At 40.2% G+C, this 22,776-nt stretch overlaps 1 protein-coding gene across 2 annotated transcripts; it reads left to right on the forward strand.

Annotated features, from left to right (window-relative positions):
- The first annotated feature begins 54 nt into the window (after nucleotides 1–54).
- Nucleotides 55–11,190, forward strand: chata (choline O-acetyltransferase a). 2 transcript variants are annotated; one of them, XM_086259423.1, is made up of 15 exons: nucleotides 55–1,184; nucleotides 1,427–1,525; nucleotides 1,858–2,049; nucleotides 2,308–2,426; nucleotides 2,947–3,000; nucleotides 3,102–3,282; nucleotides 5,023–5,200; nucleotides 5,291–5,460; nucleotides 7,989–8,089; nucleotides 8,197–8,325; nucleotides 8,416–8,538; nucleotides 8,626–8,767; nucleotides 9,029–9,091; nucleotides 9,171–9,308; nucleotides 9,827–11,190. In XM_086259423.1, exons 2-15 carry the CDS (start codon nucleotides 1,478–1,480, stop codon nucleotides 10,256–10,258), a joined length of 2,070 nt encoding a protein of 689 aa, XP_086115549.1. In that variant the 5' UTR covers nucleotides 55–1,184; nucleotides 1,427–1,477; the 3' UTR covers nucleotides 10,259–11,190. The 2 variants fall into 2 exon arrangements, with proteins under 2 accessions (XP_086115549.1, XP_086115550.1); XM_086259424.1 differs by having other exon boundaries at nucleotides 55–244.
- Nucleotides 11,191–22,776: the final 11,586 nt, after the last annotated feature.

Here is a 22,776-nt window from a genome sequence, read left to right on the forward strand (position 1 = left end):
GAATAGCAGGACTTCTGGGAGGAGCCTGGCTGTCAGGAGGCTGAGGTACCCTCTTTTAGCATCTCTCCTGAGCCAGCCAGGGAGTTGTGCTCATGCCATGTAGGGGATTGAAAGATGCTTAAAATGAAGGATCGAAGCAGTGACATTTTAAAGAAATTCTGTTATAAACGGATTCAAGTAAAGATGGACCAACTAAAACTACCTTCTTGAGCTCCAGGAAGAGAGGGTGTTTTTTCCCTCGCTGGTGAGTAAAAAATTCAGTTGCACTCTATTTTTTGTTGTTCTTGTTAGTTTCGCCTTAGTACTGGGAACATGTTTTCATCAAATGTGCAGTTTTGTAAGGCAATTTTCTCAATGTTATAATCTTGAAGAAAGTGCGCATTTGTATATTTCTGGCAGACAGAAACAGTCTGATCTTGTATTTTTCATCAACTTTCTGCGTGCATCATAATATTTTTCATCTGCAGATGAAAACTGATGGTTCTTAAATTGTTCTTCAGATGTCTTCATGGTTCTTTAAAGAGCCATCATACGTCAAAGAACCTTTTTATTTTGTAGCTGGTTCTTCAGCTATTACAAATGGTTCTTTAAAGAAAAAAAGGTTCTTCATCCTTAGCTATCTAAGTTTGATGGTGTAAAATGGCATAAATATTTATTCACTATAATGAGGGTGTGAATTATACTGTGTGTTTTGTTTGTGTGCATGTGTGTGCGAAGGTGGAGGGCGGGTTACCTGGTGATTACCCTTTAAGAGCAGATGGTAGGAAACTGAATATTCAAATAAAGCTAGAAATACTTGCTTAAAAATATACTGGTGGCAGGGGTGGGGGCCAAAGCCTAATGAACACACTTATCAACACACTTACTTAGTTTTGGCAAAGCACACTGCTTGGGTAAATGATCTGAGTACTTGTTCATCACTGAGCAATTTATTAAAAATGTTTTTGAGCCGAATGACAGGGAGAGAGAGAGACGTTAGAACACGTTGTACTATGGCAACCTCCCGGGAGCGGATGGAGGGGGTCAGTCGTTGGGATGTGCATGCGCAGGCAGATCGCGCGAGCGGTGTGCCTTGAACTTTCTAAGGGAAAAACACTTTCTCACGACCGGTGACAGCGAAGCGGATAACAGTCTTGAGCACTTGCTGGTCTTTGAAGATCTGGATTCTGGGACTGTTGGAAAAGGTAAAACATTTCCACTTTCCACTGAAAGAAATGGTTCTTTAAAGAACCATTGTTTGAAAGGTTCTTTGTGGCACCAAAAAAGGTTCTTCTATGGCATCAGTCTAAAGAACCACTTTTGGTTCCAGTTGGCACCTTTATTTTTCTGAGTGTGAGTGTGTTGGTTTCCGATTGTCACTGTGACTGACATTTATATTAATAAGTGTCGACTTTAAATAATGACTGTAGATTTTGTTTGTGGACAGAGAGTTCCTCTTGTGACTCCACCTGCTTGATTGCCCGTCTACACCGCCAACATGCCAGTTTTCGACCGAGACGCCTCCGAAGATTCAGGGGGCCGAGATGTAATTACATCTTCCATCTGCCTTATAAGCACACCGTATATGTTTTTCTCAATTCTACAACAGATAAATTTACATTTTACGATTAAAGGTTGCAAAATCAAATAAGGTCTAACAACATTTCAGGACATAAAAGTGGCTTTCAAAGGATTACGCTGGAATTCATGGGCAATTTAATTGGAATTTAATTGGAATCTCATCGATTCCTTAAATATTTGCTTAATAGCATGCGCAATCCTTGCATGGGGAGACTTACGTCATGTTTAGTCAAGAATTTGGAAAAAGGAAAACTGGTGATGAGAAGTGAAAGCTTTTCATCCCGCCATGTTCTCCAGGCTCTGCCAAAGCTGCCGGTGCCCAACCTGAAAGACACACTGGACAGATACCTGAGGTGCATGAAGCACCTGCTCACAGAAGAACAGTTCAACAAGACGCAAAACATAGTGATGCAGTTTGGAGCCCCTGGAGGAGTGGGGGAGCTACTACAGAGCAAACTCACGGAGAGGAGCGAAAACGTGGCAAACTGGGTAAATAAAAAAGACGTTAATTAATAAATGAAATATATGTATTTAAGAAACAAAACTGTGTTTTGGATGCTTATACGTTTAAAAATGTTAAAGTTTTAAACCAAATCTTGAAGACATTACTGATGTCGATAAACCTTTTAGAAAGATTGTGAAGCATGATGCTGTTTTATCTGCTTTTAATGGTCCAGTCCCTTTTTTTTTTTTTTTTTTTTTACCTACAATCCTGTTTGGTTTTTGCTTTTTGTTTTTCCACCATAGGTTTATGACTACTGGCTGAATGATATGTACCTGAACAACAGACTTGCTCTACCTGTCAACTCAAGTCCTGCAATGGTCTTCCCACAGCAGAACTTCATGGCTCCTATTGACTCTTTAAGGTATGCACACCTGAGACGAGTGAACCACAAAAAAAATCTCATCATTTGATACAACGGGACAGACGAAGCCTCTGCAATCCACTAGTAGACAGAATCCTTTCTTCACTGGTGTAGAAACAGTCTCTGAAAGAAAAAAAATATCTAATTGCTCGTGTTACAAGTTGTAGGTGATTTTGGTTATTCCAGCACAAAGACTGACAAATAATAGTGAACTGTGAGAATTGCTTTTCTACCAGATTTCATTGATTATACAAATTTGAACACTTCCCTCTTGGCTGGACACTTTCAGAAAGGGTCATTACTCAGAATGCCTCGAGGTCGGAAAACTGTGGTTTGGTTAACATGGTATTGCTCTGTTACCGGTTCCTTAACCACATGATTTACATGAAGCATTTATGTTGTTAGGTGTAATGAAGCTACACAATTAATCAAGAAAAAAAAGTGTGGTGGCAAAAGAGTGACCAAGTACAATGTGTGTGTTTTGTGAAGCATTAAAACTGAGCAAAGATATTCTTTCTAGATTTGCTGCACACTTAATATCTGGAGCTTTGGAGTACAAGACTCACCTTGATGAGTGAGTTAACATTTAATTCAAATTGTCATAAAAGAATATTCTTCACTTTCAGTTCTTGTGTAGAGAAAAAGCCTGAAAATGTTGTGTATGTCTGCGTGTAGCCGTGACCTGCCTGTGGACTATGCCCGGGGCCAGCTGGCAGGAACGCGTCTGTGTATGGAGCAGTATTATCGTCTCTTCACCTCCTACCGTCTGCCAGGACCTGAGAGGGACACTCTCGTAGCACAGGAGAGTAGCGTGATGCCAGAACCTGAACATATCATCGTGGCGTGCAAAAACCAGGTCAGACTTGGAGAAAACAGTCCCAGGGCAAGAGCCATTTCTTAGTTCTCCACCATATTACATGGTCTTCATCCAACGAGAGATTGGTTAGCATGTAACACAGCACATTCCAGATTTCTCATAGATATGCATTACAATTTGATTGATAGATTGAATCTTTATTTTGAACATGTTGAAAAAGTACAACAACATAGAATTAAAAGAGACAAATGAACAAAGCAAAACAAAAGGAAAACGAGCAACCACAACTACAAATAACTTTCATGTTCAAAAAGGAGCAGGAAGAAGCATAAGCTTATTTAATCCCACCCCTTTTCCACTATCTAGTAATCAATAGACTACAGAAATACCTCCTTGCAATTACATTATATGTCATGTGTATTTTTTTTATTATTATTCTTTATATATATATATATATATATATATATATATATATATATATATATATATATATATATATATATATATATATATATGTTTCTATCTATCCATACATACGTATATACACATTTTCAATAACCCCAGTAACACCTCAAAGGATACACAACCTACAGATATATATATACACCCATACCAACATACCCGTGCACCCACACACACATGAAAATATTGGACAAGAACACCCTATCCAATCTTTACCTCTTCCCTGTACCCTGTAAAAACCATATCCTTAAACCGCTTTTTAAACTGTGCCATGCTCGGACATTGCTTCATATCTTTATTTAGTCTGTTCCACAGCTTCACTCCACACACAATTTTGTTCTTTATGTTGGAATGCTAATGAAAACAGAACAGATCACTTCACAATAGGGGTGACACAGTGGTGCAGTGGTTAGCATTGTCACCTCACAGTAAGACTGTTACTAGTTTGAACCTACTGTAGCAAGAAGAAATTCCTTTTGATGTAACTAGGTCGGGCTTTTCTGTGTGAAGTCTGCCTGTTCTCCTCATGTCTGTGCAGATTTCCTCCCACAGCCCACAAACAGATTTGTTAGGTTTGGTTGTTCTAAATTGGCTGTCTGTGATGGAAACTTGATGTTTACTTGAATTAAGATCATCACATCCAACTAGATTTAATAAAGAGTGTAAATAAACTAAGACTTTATTATCAGTTGAGCTAATTCAAACAGCAATTAGGAAAGAAAGAAAGAAAGAAAGAATGAAAGAAAAACGATTTTATAATAATAATGGATTGCATTTATATAGCGCTTTTCGGGGCCCTCAAAGCGCTTTACAATTCCACTATTCATTCACTGGTGGAGGCAAGATACAGTTGTAGCCACAGCTGCCCTGGGGCAGACTGACAGAAGCGAGGCTGCCATATCACGCCATCGGCCCCTCTGGCCATCACCAGTAGGCGGTAGGTGAAGTGTCTTGCCCAAGGACACAACGACCGAGACTGTCGAACCGGCAACCTTCCGGTTACAAAACAAACACCCAACTCTTTGCGCCACATCGCCCTTATATCATGTGACCCACTATTTGTTACACTTGCACAGTTTTTCTGTGGCTTTAAACTGCTTCTGTGGGAGTCATACCATCTGTGCAGGTACTCCTTGTTCTTCTTGTTCTTTGTGGCTCTGGCTAAGTTTGGGGCTCAATGCTGCTAAAAGAATCACTTAGATGTTATTTCACAATGTCAGGAAATTCTGAAACAATGCATATGTCCACATGATTAGGAAAGTTAGTCAGTACCAAAGATTCCTAAAACTTTGTGGCTAATCTGAACCCTTTGTCCAGTTCTTTGTGCTGGATGTGATGATCAACTTCCGGCAACTGAATCAAAGAGATTTGCTGACTCAGCTGGAGAAGATTGTCAAGATGGCTGACAACGAAGAAGAGCAGCTCCCTCCTATAGGGCTTCTCACTTCAGATGGACGGACAGAGTGGGCTGAGTCTCGTAGTGTACTAATGAGAGGTACATTTCAAAAGGGATTTTATGTGGACTGCCAATAAAAACTCTCTTTTATATGAGGTGCCTCTCAGATGGACTTTTGTTTTCCTGTAGAGTCTACTAACAGGGACTCGCTGGACATGATTGAGCGTTGTCTGTGTCTCGTCTGTCTGGACGACGCAAGTGGACCTGAACTTAGTGACACCAAACGAGCCATGTTGATGCTGCATGGAGGTGGATTGACAAAGAATGGAGGCAACCGCTGGTATGATAAGCCAATGCAGGTAAGTGAACACATTTATCAACAAAAAAGGTTAAATTAATGTTTGTTTTATTAACTTTTTGTACATTCTGTGTGGAGACCAAAATTCTGAGTGATATTTGTTATTAAGGGAAAGAAAACTCTGAAGAAAACGTGGGAACTGTCTAAAATAACAAAACCCATGTAATGATACTGAAAGATAAGATACGATAAGATATCTGGGCCCTATTTCAGGAAGCCGGTTTAGTGCAAACTCTGAGTAAGTATACCCTGAGTTAACGAAAACTCTGGGTTTTCGGTTTCACAAAGCGAGTTTAGATTAATTCTGAGTGAGTCACTATGACGACACACTCTGTGAAGCTAACCTGCCCCCTAGCAGGTTTACTTCAACTAACCCTGACTTTCTCCGCCTCTTTGTCGGAAACCTGACTGTAGGAAGTGTCAGACATGGCGTGCTCCTTCCTTGAAGAGCCAGTAGATGTTGAAGCCCAAATTCTCCGCAGAGCTCTCCGCCGGGAGAGAGTGATTAGAGCGCGTTTGGACATTTTATCATTTCCTGATGATTTCCTGTGTGAACGTTACCGTTTTTCAGCACAATCTATAATTTATTTGAATAACATCCTCAGGCCTAATATTGCTCATGTGACACATCGCGGACATTCTCTCAGTTCTGTACATATTATTTGTATTGCACTTCGGTTTTTTGCAAACGGGAGCTTTCTGTATAATATTGGTGACGCTGAGCACGTTTCCAAGGCTACCGTCTGTCGGGCAGTCAGGAATGTTACAGTTGCACTGAAACGTCTCGTGTACTCGTTTGTGGTGTTCCCCGGTCATAGACCCACAAGATTTATCAAAGAGGGATGCCACAAAATTGCAGGTATCAGGATGAATGAAACTTAATTCATGATGTGGTGATACTTGAACTACTACTTAAATTTTACATTTATTCTCACGGTTCCCAGGCATGATTGGCTGTATAGATGGCACTCACATTCCAATCATTGCTCCTTCAGTAAATGAAGGAGACTATGTGAACAGGAAGTCTTTCCACAGCATTAATGTACAGGTACATAGTTCCCTGTAGCATTTCAAACTAACAAATTATTTCATTATAGTAATGGATGCTAATTTGTGTTCTCTGCACTGTGAAGATCATATGTGATGCTGCCAACATTATCACAAATGTGGGAGACAACTGCTCAGCCTCTGTGAGTGGTGGTGGTGGAGGACCCCCACCTGTTTTTCGGGCCTCCGCTTTTTTTCTGTTGGCTATAACGGGTCGCATATGAGCATACAGAGTAAGCAAATATGTACTTGTAATGTGCTCAGATAATTTCAATAAGTGCTTACAGAAAGAAAATTAATGTAGCCTCTAACTGCAATTGATTTACATCGGACAAACAGACCAAGCACTATGGCTCATAATACAATTACACCTCACCTGTTTGGACTATATTTTTATATTTCATTTTTACTTGCTGCCAGGAACGTTTGGGGCCTGTTGGGTTGCACCTGCGCTTACATCACATCACAAAATCAAATGTATAAAATAAAAAATGAAATATAATAAAATAACGTGTTAAATGGGTGGAAATCTCTAGATCAATGTTTAAATTAACACTCACGCATTGACTCTGTCGGCTATGTTTTGCCATGCATGCTCCCTTTCTTTTGCAGCTGAGGCTGTGTTACTTTTTTTCCACAAAATTTGCATGTTATCGGCATATGCTGCCATCAGAATTTCGGCCTCAAGCGCTGTAAGATACATTGACCGCGCCTTCTTTCCCTCCGTCTCCATGGTGACTCGCTTAATCTGTGCTCCACTAATCAGGGCTTTATGTATCCTCGTGCGCGCGTTTAACTTGGGGTTAAAGCAACTCCGCGTTGACTGAACTAATTGTTATCAGCCTTTCTGAAACCGAATATTCCGAGTTGGACAGTTCGGGGTTACTCAACCCTGAGTATCATTTTTCACTCTGAGTTTTCTAAACCGGCTTCCTGAAATAGGGCCCTGATGTCCAAAGTGAACAATATTTTTGGAGATAATTTATTTGAATTTCAGGAGCAGGACCACACCTCTACGCACGCCCCTTTCAGTTCTCTGTCAGCCCAGCAACCACCACCAGTCCCCACTGAGGCCCCAAACCACGGCCTCAACTCATGATCAAAGCCATCTGCCATTATCTAATAGAAACACTGTCAAATCTTAATGAGGAAGTTTTTTTGCCTTCTTAATGAGGAAAATTAAATGAACAAATTCATGTTGATTTCTCAACGCATTAAAGGATATAACTAACCAGTTCCATGGCCAATTAAGGAAATGCAAACTAAAAGTGGACGTTCCACTGGATTTAAAGCCGTCATCTCACAAAATGGCAAAATAATTTAGTTTACTCAGGATTTTTTCACTTTAGGGGGTAATGTATGGATGTAAGAACATGTATTTGGAGCAAACAGTGCAGAGGTGCAGCAATCAAAAATTTATATTATTAAACATTTCAGTCCAACTCAAGAAAACAACCCCTGAAAACAACCTTTCTGTAACAGTTTATTGTAGGAGCTGATGGCTGCTGTGGAGTCGTGTGTGAACACTCTGCATTTGAAGGAATTGTCCTTGTGCAGTGCACAGAGTATCTCCTCAAATGCATGTGAGAAATGACACACATCTGATTTTGGAAGTGTGCAGTATATATGAGTTACATGTTTTAAAATAAGACTATTATAAATAATTGCTCCATTTATTTCTACTCATAAGGATTGGGAGTCCATCAAAGCTGGTCAGAGCTGCAAGTGTGAGCGAGCTGCCCGCGCCACGCAGACTCCGCTGGAAATGCACTCCTGAAATTCACAAGCTCATCACATCTGCTGCTGATAAACTCCAGAGGTGTGGTTTTCTTTAGTTCCTTGTCATTTGAAGAGATTAATTAATATGAGAAGCACATGATTTCAATAAAATGTATTCTTATTTTGTCAGAATGGTAAAGAATCTGGATATAAATGTCCACAAGTTCCATGATTACGGGAAAGGGTTTATCAAGAAGCAGAAGATGAGTCCAGATGCCTACATCCAGCTTGCTCTTCAGTTAGGCTTCTACAGGTAAAAAAAAAAAAAAAAAAAAAAATAGTCATCTTACAGAACTGATTAAACTTACCTACATTTTGTTCTCCCTGTACATGACTGCAGGTGTCATGGCAGACCGGTGTCCACCTATGAGAGTGCTTCTCTACGTCGTTTTCAGCAAGGCAGAGTAGACAACATTCGCTCAGCAACACCTGAAGCCTTTGCCTTTGTCAAAGCAATGACTGAAAGGAAAAACAGCACAAGTGTAGGTTGTTTTTATGCAGAAACTAAAGTCATACTGTGACTCAAATAAAAGCTGCTACAGGTTTAAATTAATTTTGAGTGGCTTAATCAGTTTGAGGTTTTTTGTTGTTGTTTTTTTTTTGGGGGGGGGGGGGGGTGTTCAGTAATGCTATTCTGTTTTCTATTGGATTTTGTCTTGATGTATTCAAGCATGAAAATCTACTTACTGTAAATTAATGACCTTAAAGACTAAGCACTGACTGTCAGTTGTTTACTTCTCCAGGACACAGAAATGATGGAACTGTTGAAAGGAGCAATAACTGCACAGACCAGTTATACACGTCTGGTAACTATTCTCTTCTTCCAGATTTCTATGACAGAGACTCACATTAAATAAATGCAGTAACATACTTTCTATTTTTCAGGCTATTACAGGGATGGCAATAGACAATCACCTACTAGGGCTGCGTGAAATTGCACATGAAATGAAGATGGGGAAGCTCGAAATGTTCAAAGACGAAGCTTATCTTATCAGTAATCAGTTCATTCTCTCTACAAGTCAGGTATGTGCATGTAATTTTGGAATAAAATGATTCATATTTTAAAATTCAGTTCAATTCAATTATATTTATACGGTGCCAATTCACAACAACAGCCACCTCAAGGCACTTCATACTGTAATATAAAAATATATATATATACCATGACATGATCCTCTGTGAGCATGCACTTGGTGACAGTGGGAAGGAAAAACTCCCTTTCAACAGGAAGAAACTAAAAGAAAGTGGGACAGCCATCTACCCTGACCTTTGATCTGTATTAATACATCGTAACACTGCAGTTACTATAATGGTTATGCCCTTCTTGTTTATTCTTTATAAAATTTCTATATTGTAACACAAAAATGGTAACTGGTTGTTTGAACGAAAACTACAGTTTAGGGTTTCCTTGTAATGAATGAGGAAAAACATAATAACACAAATCAGTCTCACTACCTACCTAAACCTTTCCTAGAGCAGTATTTCATCACACCAGTAAAGCTTCTAGTAGTTTAGGACTGAAGCATTTACTCTTCCCTCAGGTTCCCACTACTGTTGAAATGTTCTGCTGCTATGGACCCGTGGTTCCAAACGGATACGGCGCGTGCTACAACCCTCAGTCAGACCATATTATCTTCTCCGTGTCCAGTTTCCATGAGAGCCAACAGACATGTTCAGCAGAATTTGTAAAGTGCTTGGCGCAGGGACTTCGGGACATAAGGGATCTGTGCAATAAATGCAACGCTGACTGCGCTGCCACAGAGGAAAGAAAGGGCCAGACACAGAAGGCACACACACAGACCGAAACAAAGTGGGAGGAAAAATCCCCCCAGAGACCATCTGATTTGACTAAAAACAAGCAAACAGTCCCACAGGCTCTGGTGAAGACAACAGACCAGAGTAGCGTGGAGGCCCAAACTCAGACGCTACCACACGGAGAGGCACAGCCGCTGAGCAAAATTAGTAAATCATAGAAAACTGTCAGTGCCTGTGGTAATAGTGGTGATGTGATATTAAATGTGTTTTTCTGTGCTGCAATAATGTATTAGTAAGTCAATTTTAAAATATACACTGTACAAACTGTGATACAAAATGTCATGTAGATATTTATTGTTGTAGAAGATGCTTTTTCCAGGAATTGAAATGTGGCTACTACAGGATACATGTAGCTGAGAGTTCGTGCCAGACGAATGGGTAAACCTGACATGAATCAGCCAAAGAAAGAAGTTTATTTATTGCTGACCAACAGGTCTTAGAGTAAGGTTAGTGGGAAATATTGAAAAAAAGGGAAACGAGAGATGCAAACACTGGAGGTTCATTCGTATTATCACATCTCTGCATCATCTTTGCTGTCAGTCAGTTTGACAAAGCAAAAGCAGGCTGTGAGTTATGCCAAACGGCTGATTGTCTCACAGTGTCAACCTGCAAATTGCATGCTGCTATCTAATGATTTTCGGAAGACCAGAAAACAGCAATCTTCTCCTTGTGTTGTCTTCATAAATTCTTGTGTCTGTTGTACCAGTACCATGTGCCAATACATCTGCTCAAAAAACAAAGTATCCTTTTATAAAATCCTCTTCATACTGTTCTGTACTCCTTATACTGGGACTCACACTGTGCTTGTGTACATAATAAATCCAATGTAGCCGTCCAAGATTTTATAAGGATACTTTATAGTTAGCCTAAAGAATGTTAAGTTGAACCAAATGTGTAAAGTTTTGAGCAGAATATTTCAATTAAAAATTAAGTTATTTATTTTTGTATCATATACAAATATATCTATATATATATAATGTTATAGAGAAGTAATCTGAAAAGTAAATATATAAAGGTTACTAACCAAAGGTGTTCACTGTATTGATGACTGTCAAAGTACTGTAATTAAAAGGCGCTGCTAATGAATAAAAGGAACAATTTAAAATGGTATCTTGCTATTAAGAGTTGAAGCATATTTCATGTTTAGTTATTTTTTTTAACCTCATATGTTTTATTATCACATGCACTACACTGCACGACAAGTTTCTCACATGAAAATGGCAATCATTTTGACCGTAAACAATGATCAACATACAGTCAGGTCCATAATTCACTGAACAAGATACATTTTTGCAGTTTTGCCTCAAACAATCAAGACGTGATTGAAGTGCAGAGTTTCAGCTTTAGTTCAAAGGGGTTTCATAAAGATTTGAAATAACTGTTTAGGAATTACACACATTTTCATACACAGTCACCCATTTCCAGAGACTTCAAATTAATTGGACAATGGTTTGTTTAGCTGATTCCAAGTGTTAAACGTGCATCGAGTAGCTTTACACTGGAATTCACAATTCAAGTTCCAACGGGGTGTCAATATAAGTGAAACAGTCCATCATCAGGCTGAAAAACAAGAAAAAAACTATTGGAGATACTTGAAAAGCTTTAGGATTGACCAAATCAACAATCTGATATAGTCTTTAAAAAAAAGGAATGCACTGGCCAACAACACAAAAAGGCCTGAAATACCAGAAGCAATAACAGAATTGCATTTCACTGGTTAAAAAAAACCCCAACAACTTCACAACATCTAACAAAGTTAAGAACATTTTCAAGGAGGTAATCATTATCAAAGTCTGCAATAAAGAGATGCCTTCACAAACATAAATATAAAGGGTTTGCAGCTAGTGGCAAACCACTAATAGTTCAAATGATGACTTCAGATGATCTCCATCCAAGTGCTGAAACAGTCTTGATATTTTGTAAATTTGTCTAATCCCCTTTGAGACCTTGACAATGGGACTGTGCATAAAAGTATCTGTTATTCCAAAGTAGCTAATACAATATTTTTGTCTCTAATTTAAAAGCAAAAAGTCTGCAATTACATTACATATTGATTGTATTGATAGTGTGATGTAAATTTACTGTTGTGGTGTGCACAGGCAGAATTTGAAAAACTGTGTCTTTTTCCAATAAATATTGGACATAACTGTAACCATAAATGTCCGCTGTTAGACCCAAAACTCAATCCTCTGATTTCATCAATTCAATTCAATTCACTTCAATTTTATTTATATAGCGCCAAATCACAACATAAGTCGCCTCAAGGCGCTTCATAGATACAGAGAAAAACCCAACAATCATATGACCCCCTATGAGCAAGCACTTTGGCAACAGTGGGAAGGAAAAACTCCCTTTTAACAGGAAGAAACCTCCAGCAGAACCAGGCTCAGGGAGGGGCGGCCATCTGCTGCGACCGGTTGGGGTGAGAGAAGGAAGACAGGATAAAAGACATGCTGTGGAAGAGAGACAGAGATTAATAACAGATTTGATTCAATGCAGAGAGGTCTGTTAATACATAGTGAGCGAGAAAGGTGACTGGAAAGGAAAAACTCAATGCATCATGGGAATCCCCCGGCAGCCTATGTCTATTGCAGCATAACTAAGGGAGGATTCAGGGTCACCCGGTCCAGCCCTAACTATATGCTTTAGCAAAAAGGAAAGTTTTAAGCCTAATCTTGAAAGTAGAGATAGTGTCTGTCTCCTGAATCCAAACTGGAAGCTGGTTCCACAGAAGAGGGGCCTGAAAACTGAAGGCTCTCCCTCCCATTCTACTTTTAAATACTCTAGGAACAACAAGTAGGCCTGCAGAGCGAGAGCGAAGTGCTCTAATAGGGTGATATGGTACTACAAGGTCATTAAGATAAGATGGGGCCTGATTATTTAAGACCTTGTATGTGACGAGCAGGATTTTGAATTCAATTCTGGATTTAACAGGAAGCCAATGAAGGGAAGCCAATACAGGAGAAATATGCTCTCTCTTTCTAGTCCCTGTCAGGACTCTTGCTGCAGCATTTTGGATTAGCTGAAGGCTTTTCAGTGAGTTTTTTGGACATCCTGATAATAATGAATTACAGTAGTCCAGCCTGGAAGTAATAAATGCATGAACTAGTTTTTCAGCGTCACTCTGAGACAGGATATTTCTAATTTTAGAGATGTTGCGCAAATGGAAGAACGCAGTCTTACATATTTGTTTAATATGTGCATTGAAGGACATGTCCTGGTCAAAAATGACTCCAAGGTTCCTCACAGCGTTACTGGAGGCCAAGGTAATGCCATCCAGAGTAAGAATCTGGTTAGATACCATATTTCTAGGCTTTTCAGGGCCGAGTACAATAACCTCAGTTTTATCTGAATTAAGAAGCAGAAAGTTAGCGGCCATCCAGGTCTTTATGTCTTTAAGACATTCCTGCAGTTTAACTAATTGGTGTGTGTTATCTGGCTTCATGGACAGATAGAGCTGGGTGTCATCTGCATAGCAGTGAAAATGTATGCTATGTCTTCTAATGATGCTGCCTAAGGGAAGCATGTATAATGTAAACAGAATTGGTCCTAGCACTGAACCCTGTGGAACTCCATAATTAACCTCAGTGTGTGAAGAGGACTCTCCATTTACATGAACAAATTGGAGTCTATTAGATAGATATTAGAGCTGGACGATATATCGAGTTTTTTAAAAATATCGATATATTTTTATACGAGATATAAGATGTGACAATATCCTTTATATCGATATAGTCTATGTTACGTTATAATTATACTTGTGGAGCCGCAAGTTTGCCTCTCTTTCATCCACTTTCGTCTTTACGCAACGTTACTCGGCCTCCCCTCCTCCCCCATCGCTTCACCTGCAGGAAGCGACAAGATGGACACGGCAAATCTCCGTTAACGAGTTACTGCGCATCGCCCCGTGCGTGGGGCTGGACGGCGTCAACGTGTTAGCTAGCTAACCACGCTAACGAGCTAACCACGCTAACGCCATGCAGCCCAGAGGTGCTGCACGGATTAAAATCCTTTCATTTTCTCAAAAGTTGACAGCGCGCCTTATGTATGAATTCTGGTTGTGCTTGATGACTGCGAACCGATTTCATGTGGAACACGGCGCTCAGCAATCTGTCAAAAAATGTTTTAGTACGACTTTGGTAAGCTACGGAGCTGCACCGCTTGATGGATTGTCGGAGCATTACGGCTGAGCCTCGCGGAGTGATACATACTGTGCTTCAACGTAATATTACCCTACTGTGTATAAGGACCATAAATGGCACCTGTTAAGAGACGTGGTTGCGAAGCGGATTTCAAACTCCAGGCTGTCAGTCACGCAGTACAAGTTGGGAACAGAGCAGCTGTGAAACTGTCTTTGTTATTGTGCTCAGCGTCTTTTAGTTTACATTTTGACTGCACAATTGTGAGCTTTTTGTTATGCACAAAAACAACATTGTTTTCTTTTATTTATGGAGCATTATTATTTAATAAATGCTCATAATTTATTTTTGAGTAAATTTTATGTACATCTGTTCTATGTTAATAAAAGTGCCTGTGTGACATCTGGGACACAGCTTTGACTAAGAACTCTCTTTTTGTTCTTACTTTATGGCTTTAAAAAAAATATATCGAGATATATATCTTATATCGCCATCCAGCTAAAAAATATCGAGATATGAATTTTGGGTCATATCGCCCAGCCCTAATAGATATGATACAAACCACTGCAGTGCAGTACCTGTAATACCTACAGCATGTTCTAATCGCTCTAATAGGATATTATGGTCAACAGTAGGGCTGCTCAATTAATCGAATTTTAATCATGATTACGATCTGGGCTTTCAACGATCATTAAAAATGACTGAGCCGATTATTAGCCCCTCCCTCATTTATCCGCGACACCTTAAAGGCCGGTCCGTGAAAATATTGTCGGGCATAAACCGGTCCGTGGCGCAAAAAAGGTTGGAGACCGCTGATTAAGAGGACCCAGGGAAGCTCGGAAAGCTAAGCAGAAGTTATTTGGAGAGGAGAGTGACTGCTGTTGGTTGAAAAGAGAGGTAAAAAAAAAAAAAACTTCAGTGGTGTTGCACACTATTTTATATTATTTTTTAAAGTCATTGTTAACCCTTTAAATCCGGTCAGAGCAGCACGCTCCGTTTTGTGTAACTATTTTTAAATCCCTGTAGAATCTGAACCGCGTAAGCTAGCGCAATAATTTGTTTTGCATATGAAACCGGAGGAGTTGTACTTACATCTTATGCCATCAGCTTGTCCTCGGTCACGGTTTCCTTCCACATATAGCTTTGCAAAAATTGCATAAAAAGCGCTTGCAGGAACAAAAACATAATATTCCAGAAACACGCTTTGCCGATCCGATCAGCTGTTCATAACACTTCCCACAGTGAAACAGACGTCAGCGCGAACTGTCGCATGTCCGCCATTTCCTGGTCGAAACCGGAAGTGACGTCATTTTCGCGGAAATGTAGTTTTTTACTTGTAGACCTTAAAAACCTCTACTGGTCATGTTTGGCTTTACTGAATAGTTTCTGGGATGCTTAGAACTCGAATTGCACTGCTGGAAATAGTTTATTTTGATGCACATGCTGTTTTCTTTGCAAATTTGCATCATAGGATTGTTTTTTGTTTGTTTTTTCCTGCAGTGTATATAAAAATTGGTGTATCTCCAAAATAAAACTATGGAGACACTCAAAATAAATTTCCTGTTGTTGTAAACTATTTTTTGCAACTTTTTTGTATTTAAAGTTTTGAGGGATAAACCTCTTAAATTTCTCCAAGTAGAAATATATGTAAAAAAACAAAACAAAAATGATTTTCAATTTTTTTGTAGTTTAATAATCGTGATTATCATTTTTGCCATAATCGAGCAGCCCTAGTCAACAGTATCGAATGCTGCGCTAAGGTCTAGCAGGACAAGCACAGAGATGAGTCCACTGTCAGAGGCCATAAGAAGATCATTTGTAACCTTCACTAAAGCTGTTTCTGTGCTGTGATGAGCTCTGAAACCTGACTGAAATTCTTCAAATAAACCATTCCTCTGCAGATGATCTGTTAGCTGTTTGACAACTATTCTTTCAAGGATTTTTGATATGAAAGGAAGGTTTGAGATTGGCCTATAATTAGCTAAGACTGCTAGGTCTAGAGATGGCTTTTTGAGTAAAGGTTTAACTACAGCTAGCTTGAAGGCCTGTGGTACATAGCCGATCATTAGAGATAGGTTGATCATATTTAAGATCGAAGAATTAATTAATGGCAGGATTTCTTTGAGCAGTTTTGTAGGAATGGGGTCTAAAAGACACGTTGATGGTTTGGAGGAAGTAATTATTGAAGTTAACTCAGAAAGATCAATTAGAGAAAAAGAGTCTAACATTGCCGGCAATAAGTCGGACTCGTTCCCGGTGGGTGATGGGCTCCGCCAGGGCTCCCCTTTGTCTCCGGTTCTGTTCATAATTTTTATGGACAGGATTTCTAGGCGCAGCCAAGTGGCGGAGGGCTTTCGCTTTGGTGGCCTCAGAATCTCATCTCTGATTTTTGCAGATGATGTGGTTCTGTTGGCTTCATCGGGTGAGGGCCTCCAGCTCGCACTGGAACGGTTCGCAGCCGAGTGTGAAGCAGCGGGAATGAGGATCAGCACCTCCAAATCTGAGGCCATGGTTCTCAGCCGGAAAAGGGTGGAGTGCCCACTCCGGGTCGGGGATGAGTTCCTGCCCCAAGTGGAGGAGTTCAAGTATCTCGGGGTCTTGTTCGCGAGTGATGGGAGAAGGGAGCCGGAGATCGACAGACGGATTGGGGCTGCAGCTGCAGTAATGCGGACGCTGCACCGGTCCGTCGTGGTGAAGAGGGAGCTGAGTGTAAAAGCGAAGCTCTCAATTTACCGGTCGATCTACGTCCCTACCCTCACCTATGGCCACGAGCTGTGGGTAGTGACCGAAAGAACGAGATCGCGGATACAAGCGGCAGAAATGAGCTTCCTCCGAAGGGTGGCTGGCCTCTCCCTTAGAGATAGGGTGAGAAGTTCGGCCATCCGGGAAGGGCTCAGAGTAGAGCAGCTGCTGGTCCACATCGAAAGGAGCCAGCTGAGGTGGTTCGGGCATCTGATAAGGATGCCCCCTGGGCGCCTCCTGGGTGAGGTTTTCCAGGCATGTCCCACCGGGAGGAGGCCCCGGGGCAGACCCAGGACACGCTGGAGAGATTATAGCTCTCGGCTGGCCTGGGAACGCCTTGGTATTCCCCCGGATAAGCTGGAGGAGGTGGCTGGGGAGAGGGAGGTCTGGGCCTCTTTGCTTAGGCTGCTGCCCCCGCGACCCGGCCCCGGATAAAGCGGATGAAGATGGATGGATGGAGTCTAACTTAACATCAATGGTACTAAGAGTAGCTGTAGATAATATTACATCTGTGGGATGATTACTGGTAATTTTTTCTCTAATGATAAAGATTTTATTTGTGAAGAAGTTCATGAAGTCATTACTAGTTAACGTTAAAGGGATTGTCACATTTGTATAGCAGATTTTTCTTTACAGCAAATTTTACAGCAATGTTCCTTTTGGAATCATAACCTCTTTTAGAAAGGTTCCACTTAGCTTCTTAACAAAATCATTTATTGAAATACATACTGACCTTAAGAGGCTCCTGCAGGCAACCAGTTGATTTAAGCCGAGTTTATGTAGTGATCAGTTGCTCCAGACCATTGTATGGTTGGGCCATCCTGGAGGAGCTACCTGTGCAACCTGATTGGGTTATAGGTAATATCTCTTGATATCAGCAGTGAGAAGGACAGCAGCAAAAAGCAAAACTAAAGAAAAATCAGCCCAGATCAATAACGGGATAATTTCTTTGAAAAGTATGTATGTCTTGGTGTGAACATTTGTAATAAACACTGATCAGCAGTGAGTCTGCGGTGGCGCAGAAACCGATGGTAAATGGTAAATGGCCTGTATTTATATAGCGCTTTACTAGTCCCTAAGGACCCCAAAGCGCTTTACATATCCAGTCATCCACCCATTCACACACACATTCGCACACTGGTGATGGCAAGCTACATTGTAACCACAGCCACCCTGGGGCGCACTGACAGAGGCGAGGCTGCCGGACACTGGCGCCACCGGGCCCTCTGACCACCACCGATGGTTATAGATTGCTTCTCTTTCTTTGATCTGCCCACATAGGCTAATACGGTGGCTGGGAAGTGCAAATCGCAACAAATTAAAAAACCGCAACAAATAAAAAACAAACCACAACAAAATACAAAAAGCCCACAACAAATTACAAAAAGCCCACAACAAAATACAAAAAGCCCACAACAAATTACAAAAAGCCCACAACAAATTACAAAAAGCCCACAACAAAATACAAAAAGCCCACAACAAATTACAAAAAGCCCACAACAAAATACAAAAAGCCCACAACAAAATACAAAAAGCCCACAACAAAATACAAAAAGCCCACAACAAATTACAAAAAGCCCACAACAAAATACAAAAAGCCCACAACAAATTACAAAAAGCCCACAACAAAATACAAAAAGCCCACAACAAAATACAAAAAGCCCACAACAAATTACAAAAAGCCCACAACAAATTACAAAAAGCCCACAACAAAATACAAAAAGCCCACAACAAATTACAAAAAGCCCACAACAAAATACAAAAAGCCCACAACAAATTACAAAAAGCCCACAACAAAATACAAAAAGCCCACAACAAATTAAAAATCCTTGACGGAAAGGGATTGTCTGAAATACCGGAAGTGACACAAGCGTGATGTCACGAGAGGGGGCGTGGTTAGGGTTTTTGGTTGAGGCGCCACATTTCTGGGCCGAACAAAGCGCTAGCGAAAGAGCGAAAGTACACGGATAACACCAGCTATGGTTCGTACTTGCTGTGCGGTCGGTTGTAAAGTTAGATCGCACGACCGGCAAGGGAATAAGGTTGAAAATGGTTTATCTTTTCATTCTTTCCCCACCTGGAAGCAACATGAGGCAGCTCATGTATCGGATGTTACCAAACGAAGGCGTCTAGCCTGGATAGCAGCTGTGAGACGAGCTGATATCCAATTCTCTTCCATCTCCAAATATCTGTTGGTGCTCCAGACATTTTCATTCCCGTAAGTTATAGATATGTTCATATCACTCTTTATCCGGTCTTTAAGTCTGACGTCACTAGCATGGGCTCAAACGCTGCTGCAGGTCCATAAATCACAGGATCACTGTGGCATTACTGAGAGTTGAAAAACTGTCTAAAGTCTTTCATCTGTAATAAAATTATCAGCGTTCTGCTCTACCATGTGTAACAATTGAGTTTAGCATCCATGAAAACGAAACGGAATATATGACATTTAACAGAGTTAGAAATTAGCAGGAAGTTAGCTCGCTAGCTTCCATCTAAATGAGGGATTTTGGAAACAAATTCAAACGTACAACTCTGCTATCACTTCCAACATAAATGAAGACAGAAAACTAAACAGCAGTGACGTTTGTAGGGCACTGTGAGTAAAATGCGTTTGATTTCCTCCCGAACATTCAAATTAGTGCAATCATAAATTCATTCATGAGGTGCAAATTAGAGTGAGAACACGTGGAGGCTCTGGCTACGTTCACACTGCACGCGAAAACGCATCAAATCCGACTTTTTTGACCGTATGCGACCCATATCCAATCATGGTATGACGGTGTAAAAACAGCACAAATCCGATATTTTCAAATCCGATCTGGGTCACTTTCGTATGTGGTACTTAATCCGATACATATCTGATGCCAATTATCAGCGCTGGAGAAAACATTGAGAACACATGAGCGCTTCGTGTGCATCCCGTGCAGATGTTAGTGAAACTGTTGGGAAGATAACGTGAACATTTTATTTGTACTGTATAATCTGCAGATTCTGACATAAATCTGCAACTATCCTTTGAAGCACCGCTCCTCTCTAAAACAACAATAAGGATCATTATTAGGCCATATGTAAATAACAAAATAACTTAAAGCAAAATTGGACAACGTAAAGTCTGAAACAAGTCTTTATATTAAGGGCCATCAGTCAAACAATGCTGTTTGGTCTAAACAGAGCGCGTTGTGTGTGACGTCTTCTTTTGCGCATGCGGGCCACTTTGAGGGTTCACAAAGGACTGCGTTTGCTGTCACATTTTATTTGTAGTGTGAACAAGCAGACACAAAATCAGATTTAAATTAAAAAAAAAAAAATCGGAATTGAGCATTAAGACCTGCAGTGTGAACGTAGCCATAGTGAGTTCAGTGCATTGATGTGACATTGTCCTGAAGGATTTAGTTATTCTCAGTGGTTAAAGAAATTGCAATTATTTATTCATATTTATTATAAATAATCCTAATTATATATCTTGCTTCCATGTTTGTGTCCTGTGTCACAAAAAATAAATTTTTTACTATAATACATTGATTAATGACCTGCAGAATCTCCTTATCATATTACGTGTCCATAATTGTCACCTAAAGTCAAACTTTATGCTTTCTCCATCTTGAAAGTGATTACATCCTTGCATTACATACTTTAGGTTCATTTTCTGAAGGCAGGTTTCTGAAAGAGAACAGGCAGATTTGGAATATAACATGCAGCGTTCTATAGATGGATACATAAAAAAATGGAAAATTACATGTATGTGCTAACTTTCTAAATACTTTGTTACATTTATGATAAAATGGATTTGAAAGTAGATAAAACAAATTTATGTCGGCCTTGGCTCATTAGAGTCCTTGTCTTTAAATTAACTTTGTATGTTTCAGGTACTGCACTCTCAAAGACTGAATGAACCAGCATTGGGTCATTGTGAGCATCACAGGGAAGGTTGAAGCCGCCCACTGCACCTGTATGGCCGGAGTCCTGGAGACCTGCATCCATGGCGCTGCTCTTCTGTTTAATGTAGAAGCAACAGTGCAGATCTGTGGCACAAGGACTGTTACAGATGAACCTGCATACTGGGGTTTTCTGGGTAATATGACCAAGATACAGCCAGAGGTTGGCCATAAGATGGACTTCTCCTCTTCAGCTGACCAAAAACTGCTCTCAATCAAAACATAAACAGACCATCTGTAGTGACAGGTAAAAGGAGCCGTCCTCAAAAAAGAAAAATCCCACCTGCTACTGTGGAGGAGTTGTCACTGCTATTGGAATCTTTGCTGGAACACAGTAAAGCTGTGGGTTGTGGGAATGACCCATAATGTTTTATATAAGGGTCTAGATTTATGCCTGAAGTGCACTGCCGTGTAAATAATTTGCATTTACTGAATATGTACTGACTGAGTACCACTGTTCAAAAGTTGAATAAAGAAACAAACTAAGTTTTGCTCTTCTTTTTTTTTTTATTAAAACCACCTTACAGAACATCACATCAGTTACAATGTAGAATCCATGTCATAGTTTATAAAGGACAAAATGTTTACACAAAATCATGACAGCATTTACACGATATCACCCACTACTAACGTTACTTTATTTACTATCAATTACTTCAATTTATGTTCTGAAAAATTACCGCTATTTATACAGCACAAGACTAAAGAATATTTAACAGGAGCAAGTTTCATTTTCCCCTGGTTTTACTACCACACTGTTCACCAAAACGGCAGCAAACCTTCACCATCTTATCCAGAAGGGTCACCTCTTCACCCTCACATGGAAGAAGTAATCTGATTGGCATGGTGGTATGTTTGAAGCAGGTCCCTTGTGTAGCGCTGGAACTCAGTCACGATGTTTCATCCATTTCATGGGCTGGTTTGCTGCAATAATGCCAAATAATTAGTAACTCTATAAATAGAAGGTAGTTCTGCAAAATCACTCAGTAGGATGTTTTTTTCTAATTTTCTATGACCTCAGAGTGCATCGAAAATAAAACTAATAGGCTATAAAGATATGAACATATTTAGAACTTACCGGAATGAAAATGTCTGGAGCACCAACAGATATTTGGAGATGGAAGAGAATTGGATATCAGTTCGTCTCACAGCTGCTATCCAGGCTAGACGCCTTCGTTTGGTAACATCCGATACATGAGCTGCCTCATGTTGCTTCCAGGTGGGGAAAGAATGAAAAGATAAACCATTTTCAACCTTATTCCCTTGCCGGTCGTGCGATCTAACTTTACAACCGACCGCACAGCAAGTACGAACCATAGCTGGTGTTATCCGTGTACTTTCGCTCTTTCGCTAGCGCTTTGTTCGGCCCAGAAATGTGGCGCCTCAACCAAAAACCCTGACCACGCCCCCTCTCGTGACATCACGCTTGTGTCACTTCCGGTATTTCAGACAATCCCTTTCCGTCAAGGATTTTTAATTTGTTGTGGGCTTTTTGTATTTTGTTGTGGGCTTTTTGTAATTTGTTGTGGGCTTTTTGTATTTTGTTGTGGGCTTTTTGTATTTTGTTGTGGGCTTTTTGTAATTTGTTGTGGGCTTTTTGTATTTTGTTGTGGGCTTTTTGTAATTTGTTGTGGGCTTTTTGTATTTTGTTGTGGGCTTTTTGTAATTTGTTGTGGGCTTTTTGTATTTTGTTGTGGGCTTTTTGTAATTTGTTGTGGGCTTTTTGTATTTTGTTGTGGGCTTTTTGTAATTTGTTGTGGGCTTTTTGTAATTTGTTGTGGGCTTTTTGTATTTTGTTGTGGGCTTTTTGTAATTTGTTGTGGGCTTTTTGTATTTTGTTGTGGGCTTTTTGTAATT

The sequence above is a fragment of the Aulonocara sp. 'chitande type north' Nkhata Bay genome, linkage group LG13 (genome assembly GCF_057382095.1).
Source record: "Aulonocara sp. 'chitande type north' Nkhata Bay isolate Kocher_YH1m ecotype deep benthic linkage group LG13, A_spYH_male_GT1.1, whole genome shotgun sequence".
Taxonomy (NCBI): domain Eukaryota; kingdom Metazoa; phylum Chordata; class Actinopteri; order Cichliformes; family Cichlidae; genus Aulonocara; species Aulonocara sp. 'chitande type north' Nkhata Bay.

What these genes read in the sequence shown, in the direction of transcription:
- chata (XM_086259423.1), top strand. Translation starts at nt 1,478, where the DNA reads ATGCCAGTTTTCGACCGAGACGCCTCCGAAGATTCAGGGGGCCGAGAT. An exon ending in GCGAAAACGTGGCAAACTGG is followed by an intron (nt 2,050 to 2,307) that starts GTAAATAAAAAA and finishes TTTCCACCATAG; the next exon opens with GTTTATGACTACTGGCTGAA. An exon ending in GCTGCTGATAAACTCCAGAG is followed by an intron (nt 8,326 to 8,415) that starts GTGTGGTTTTCT and finishes TTATTTTGTCAG; the next exon opens with AATGGTAAAGAATCTGGATA.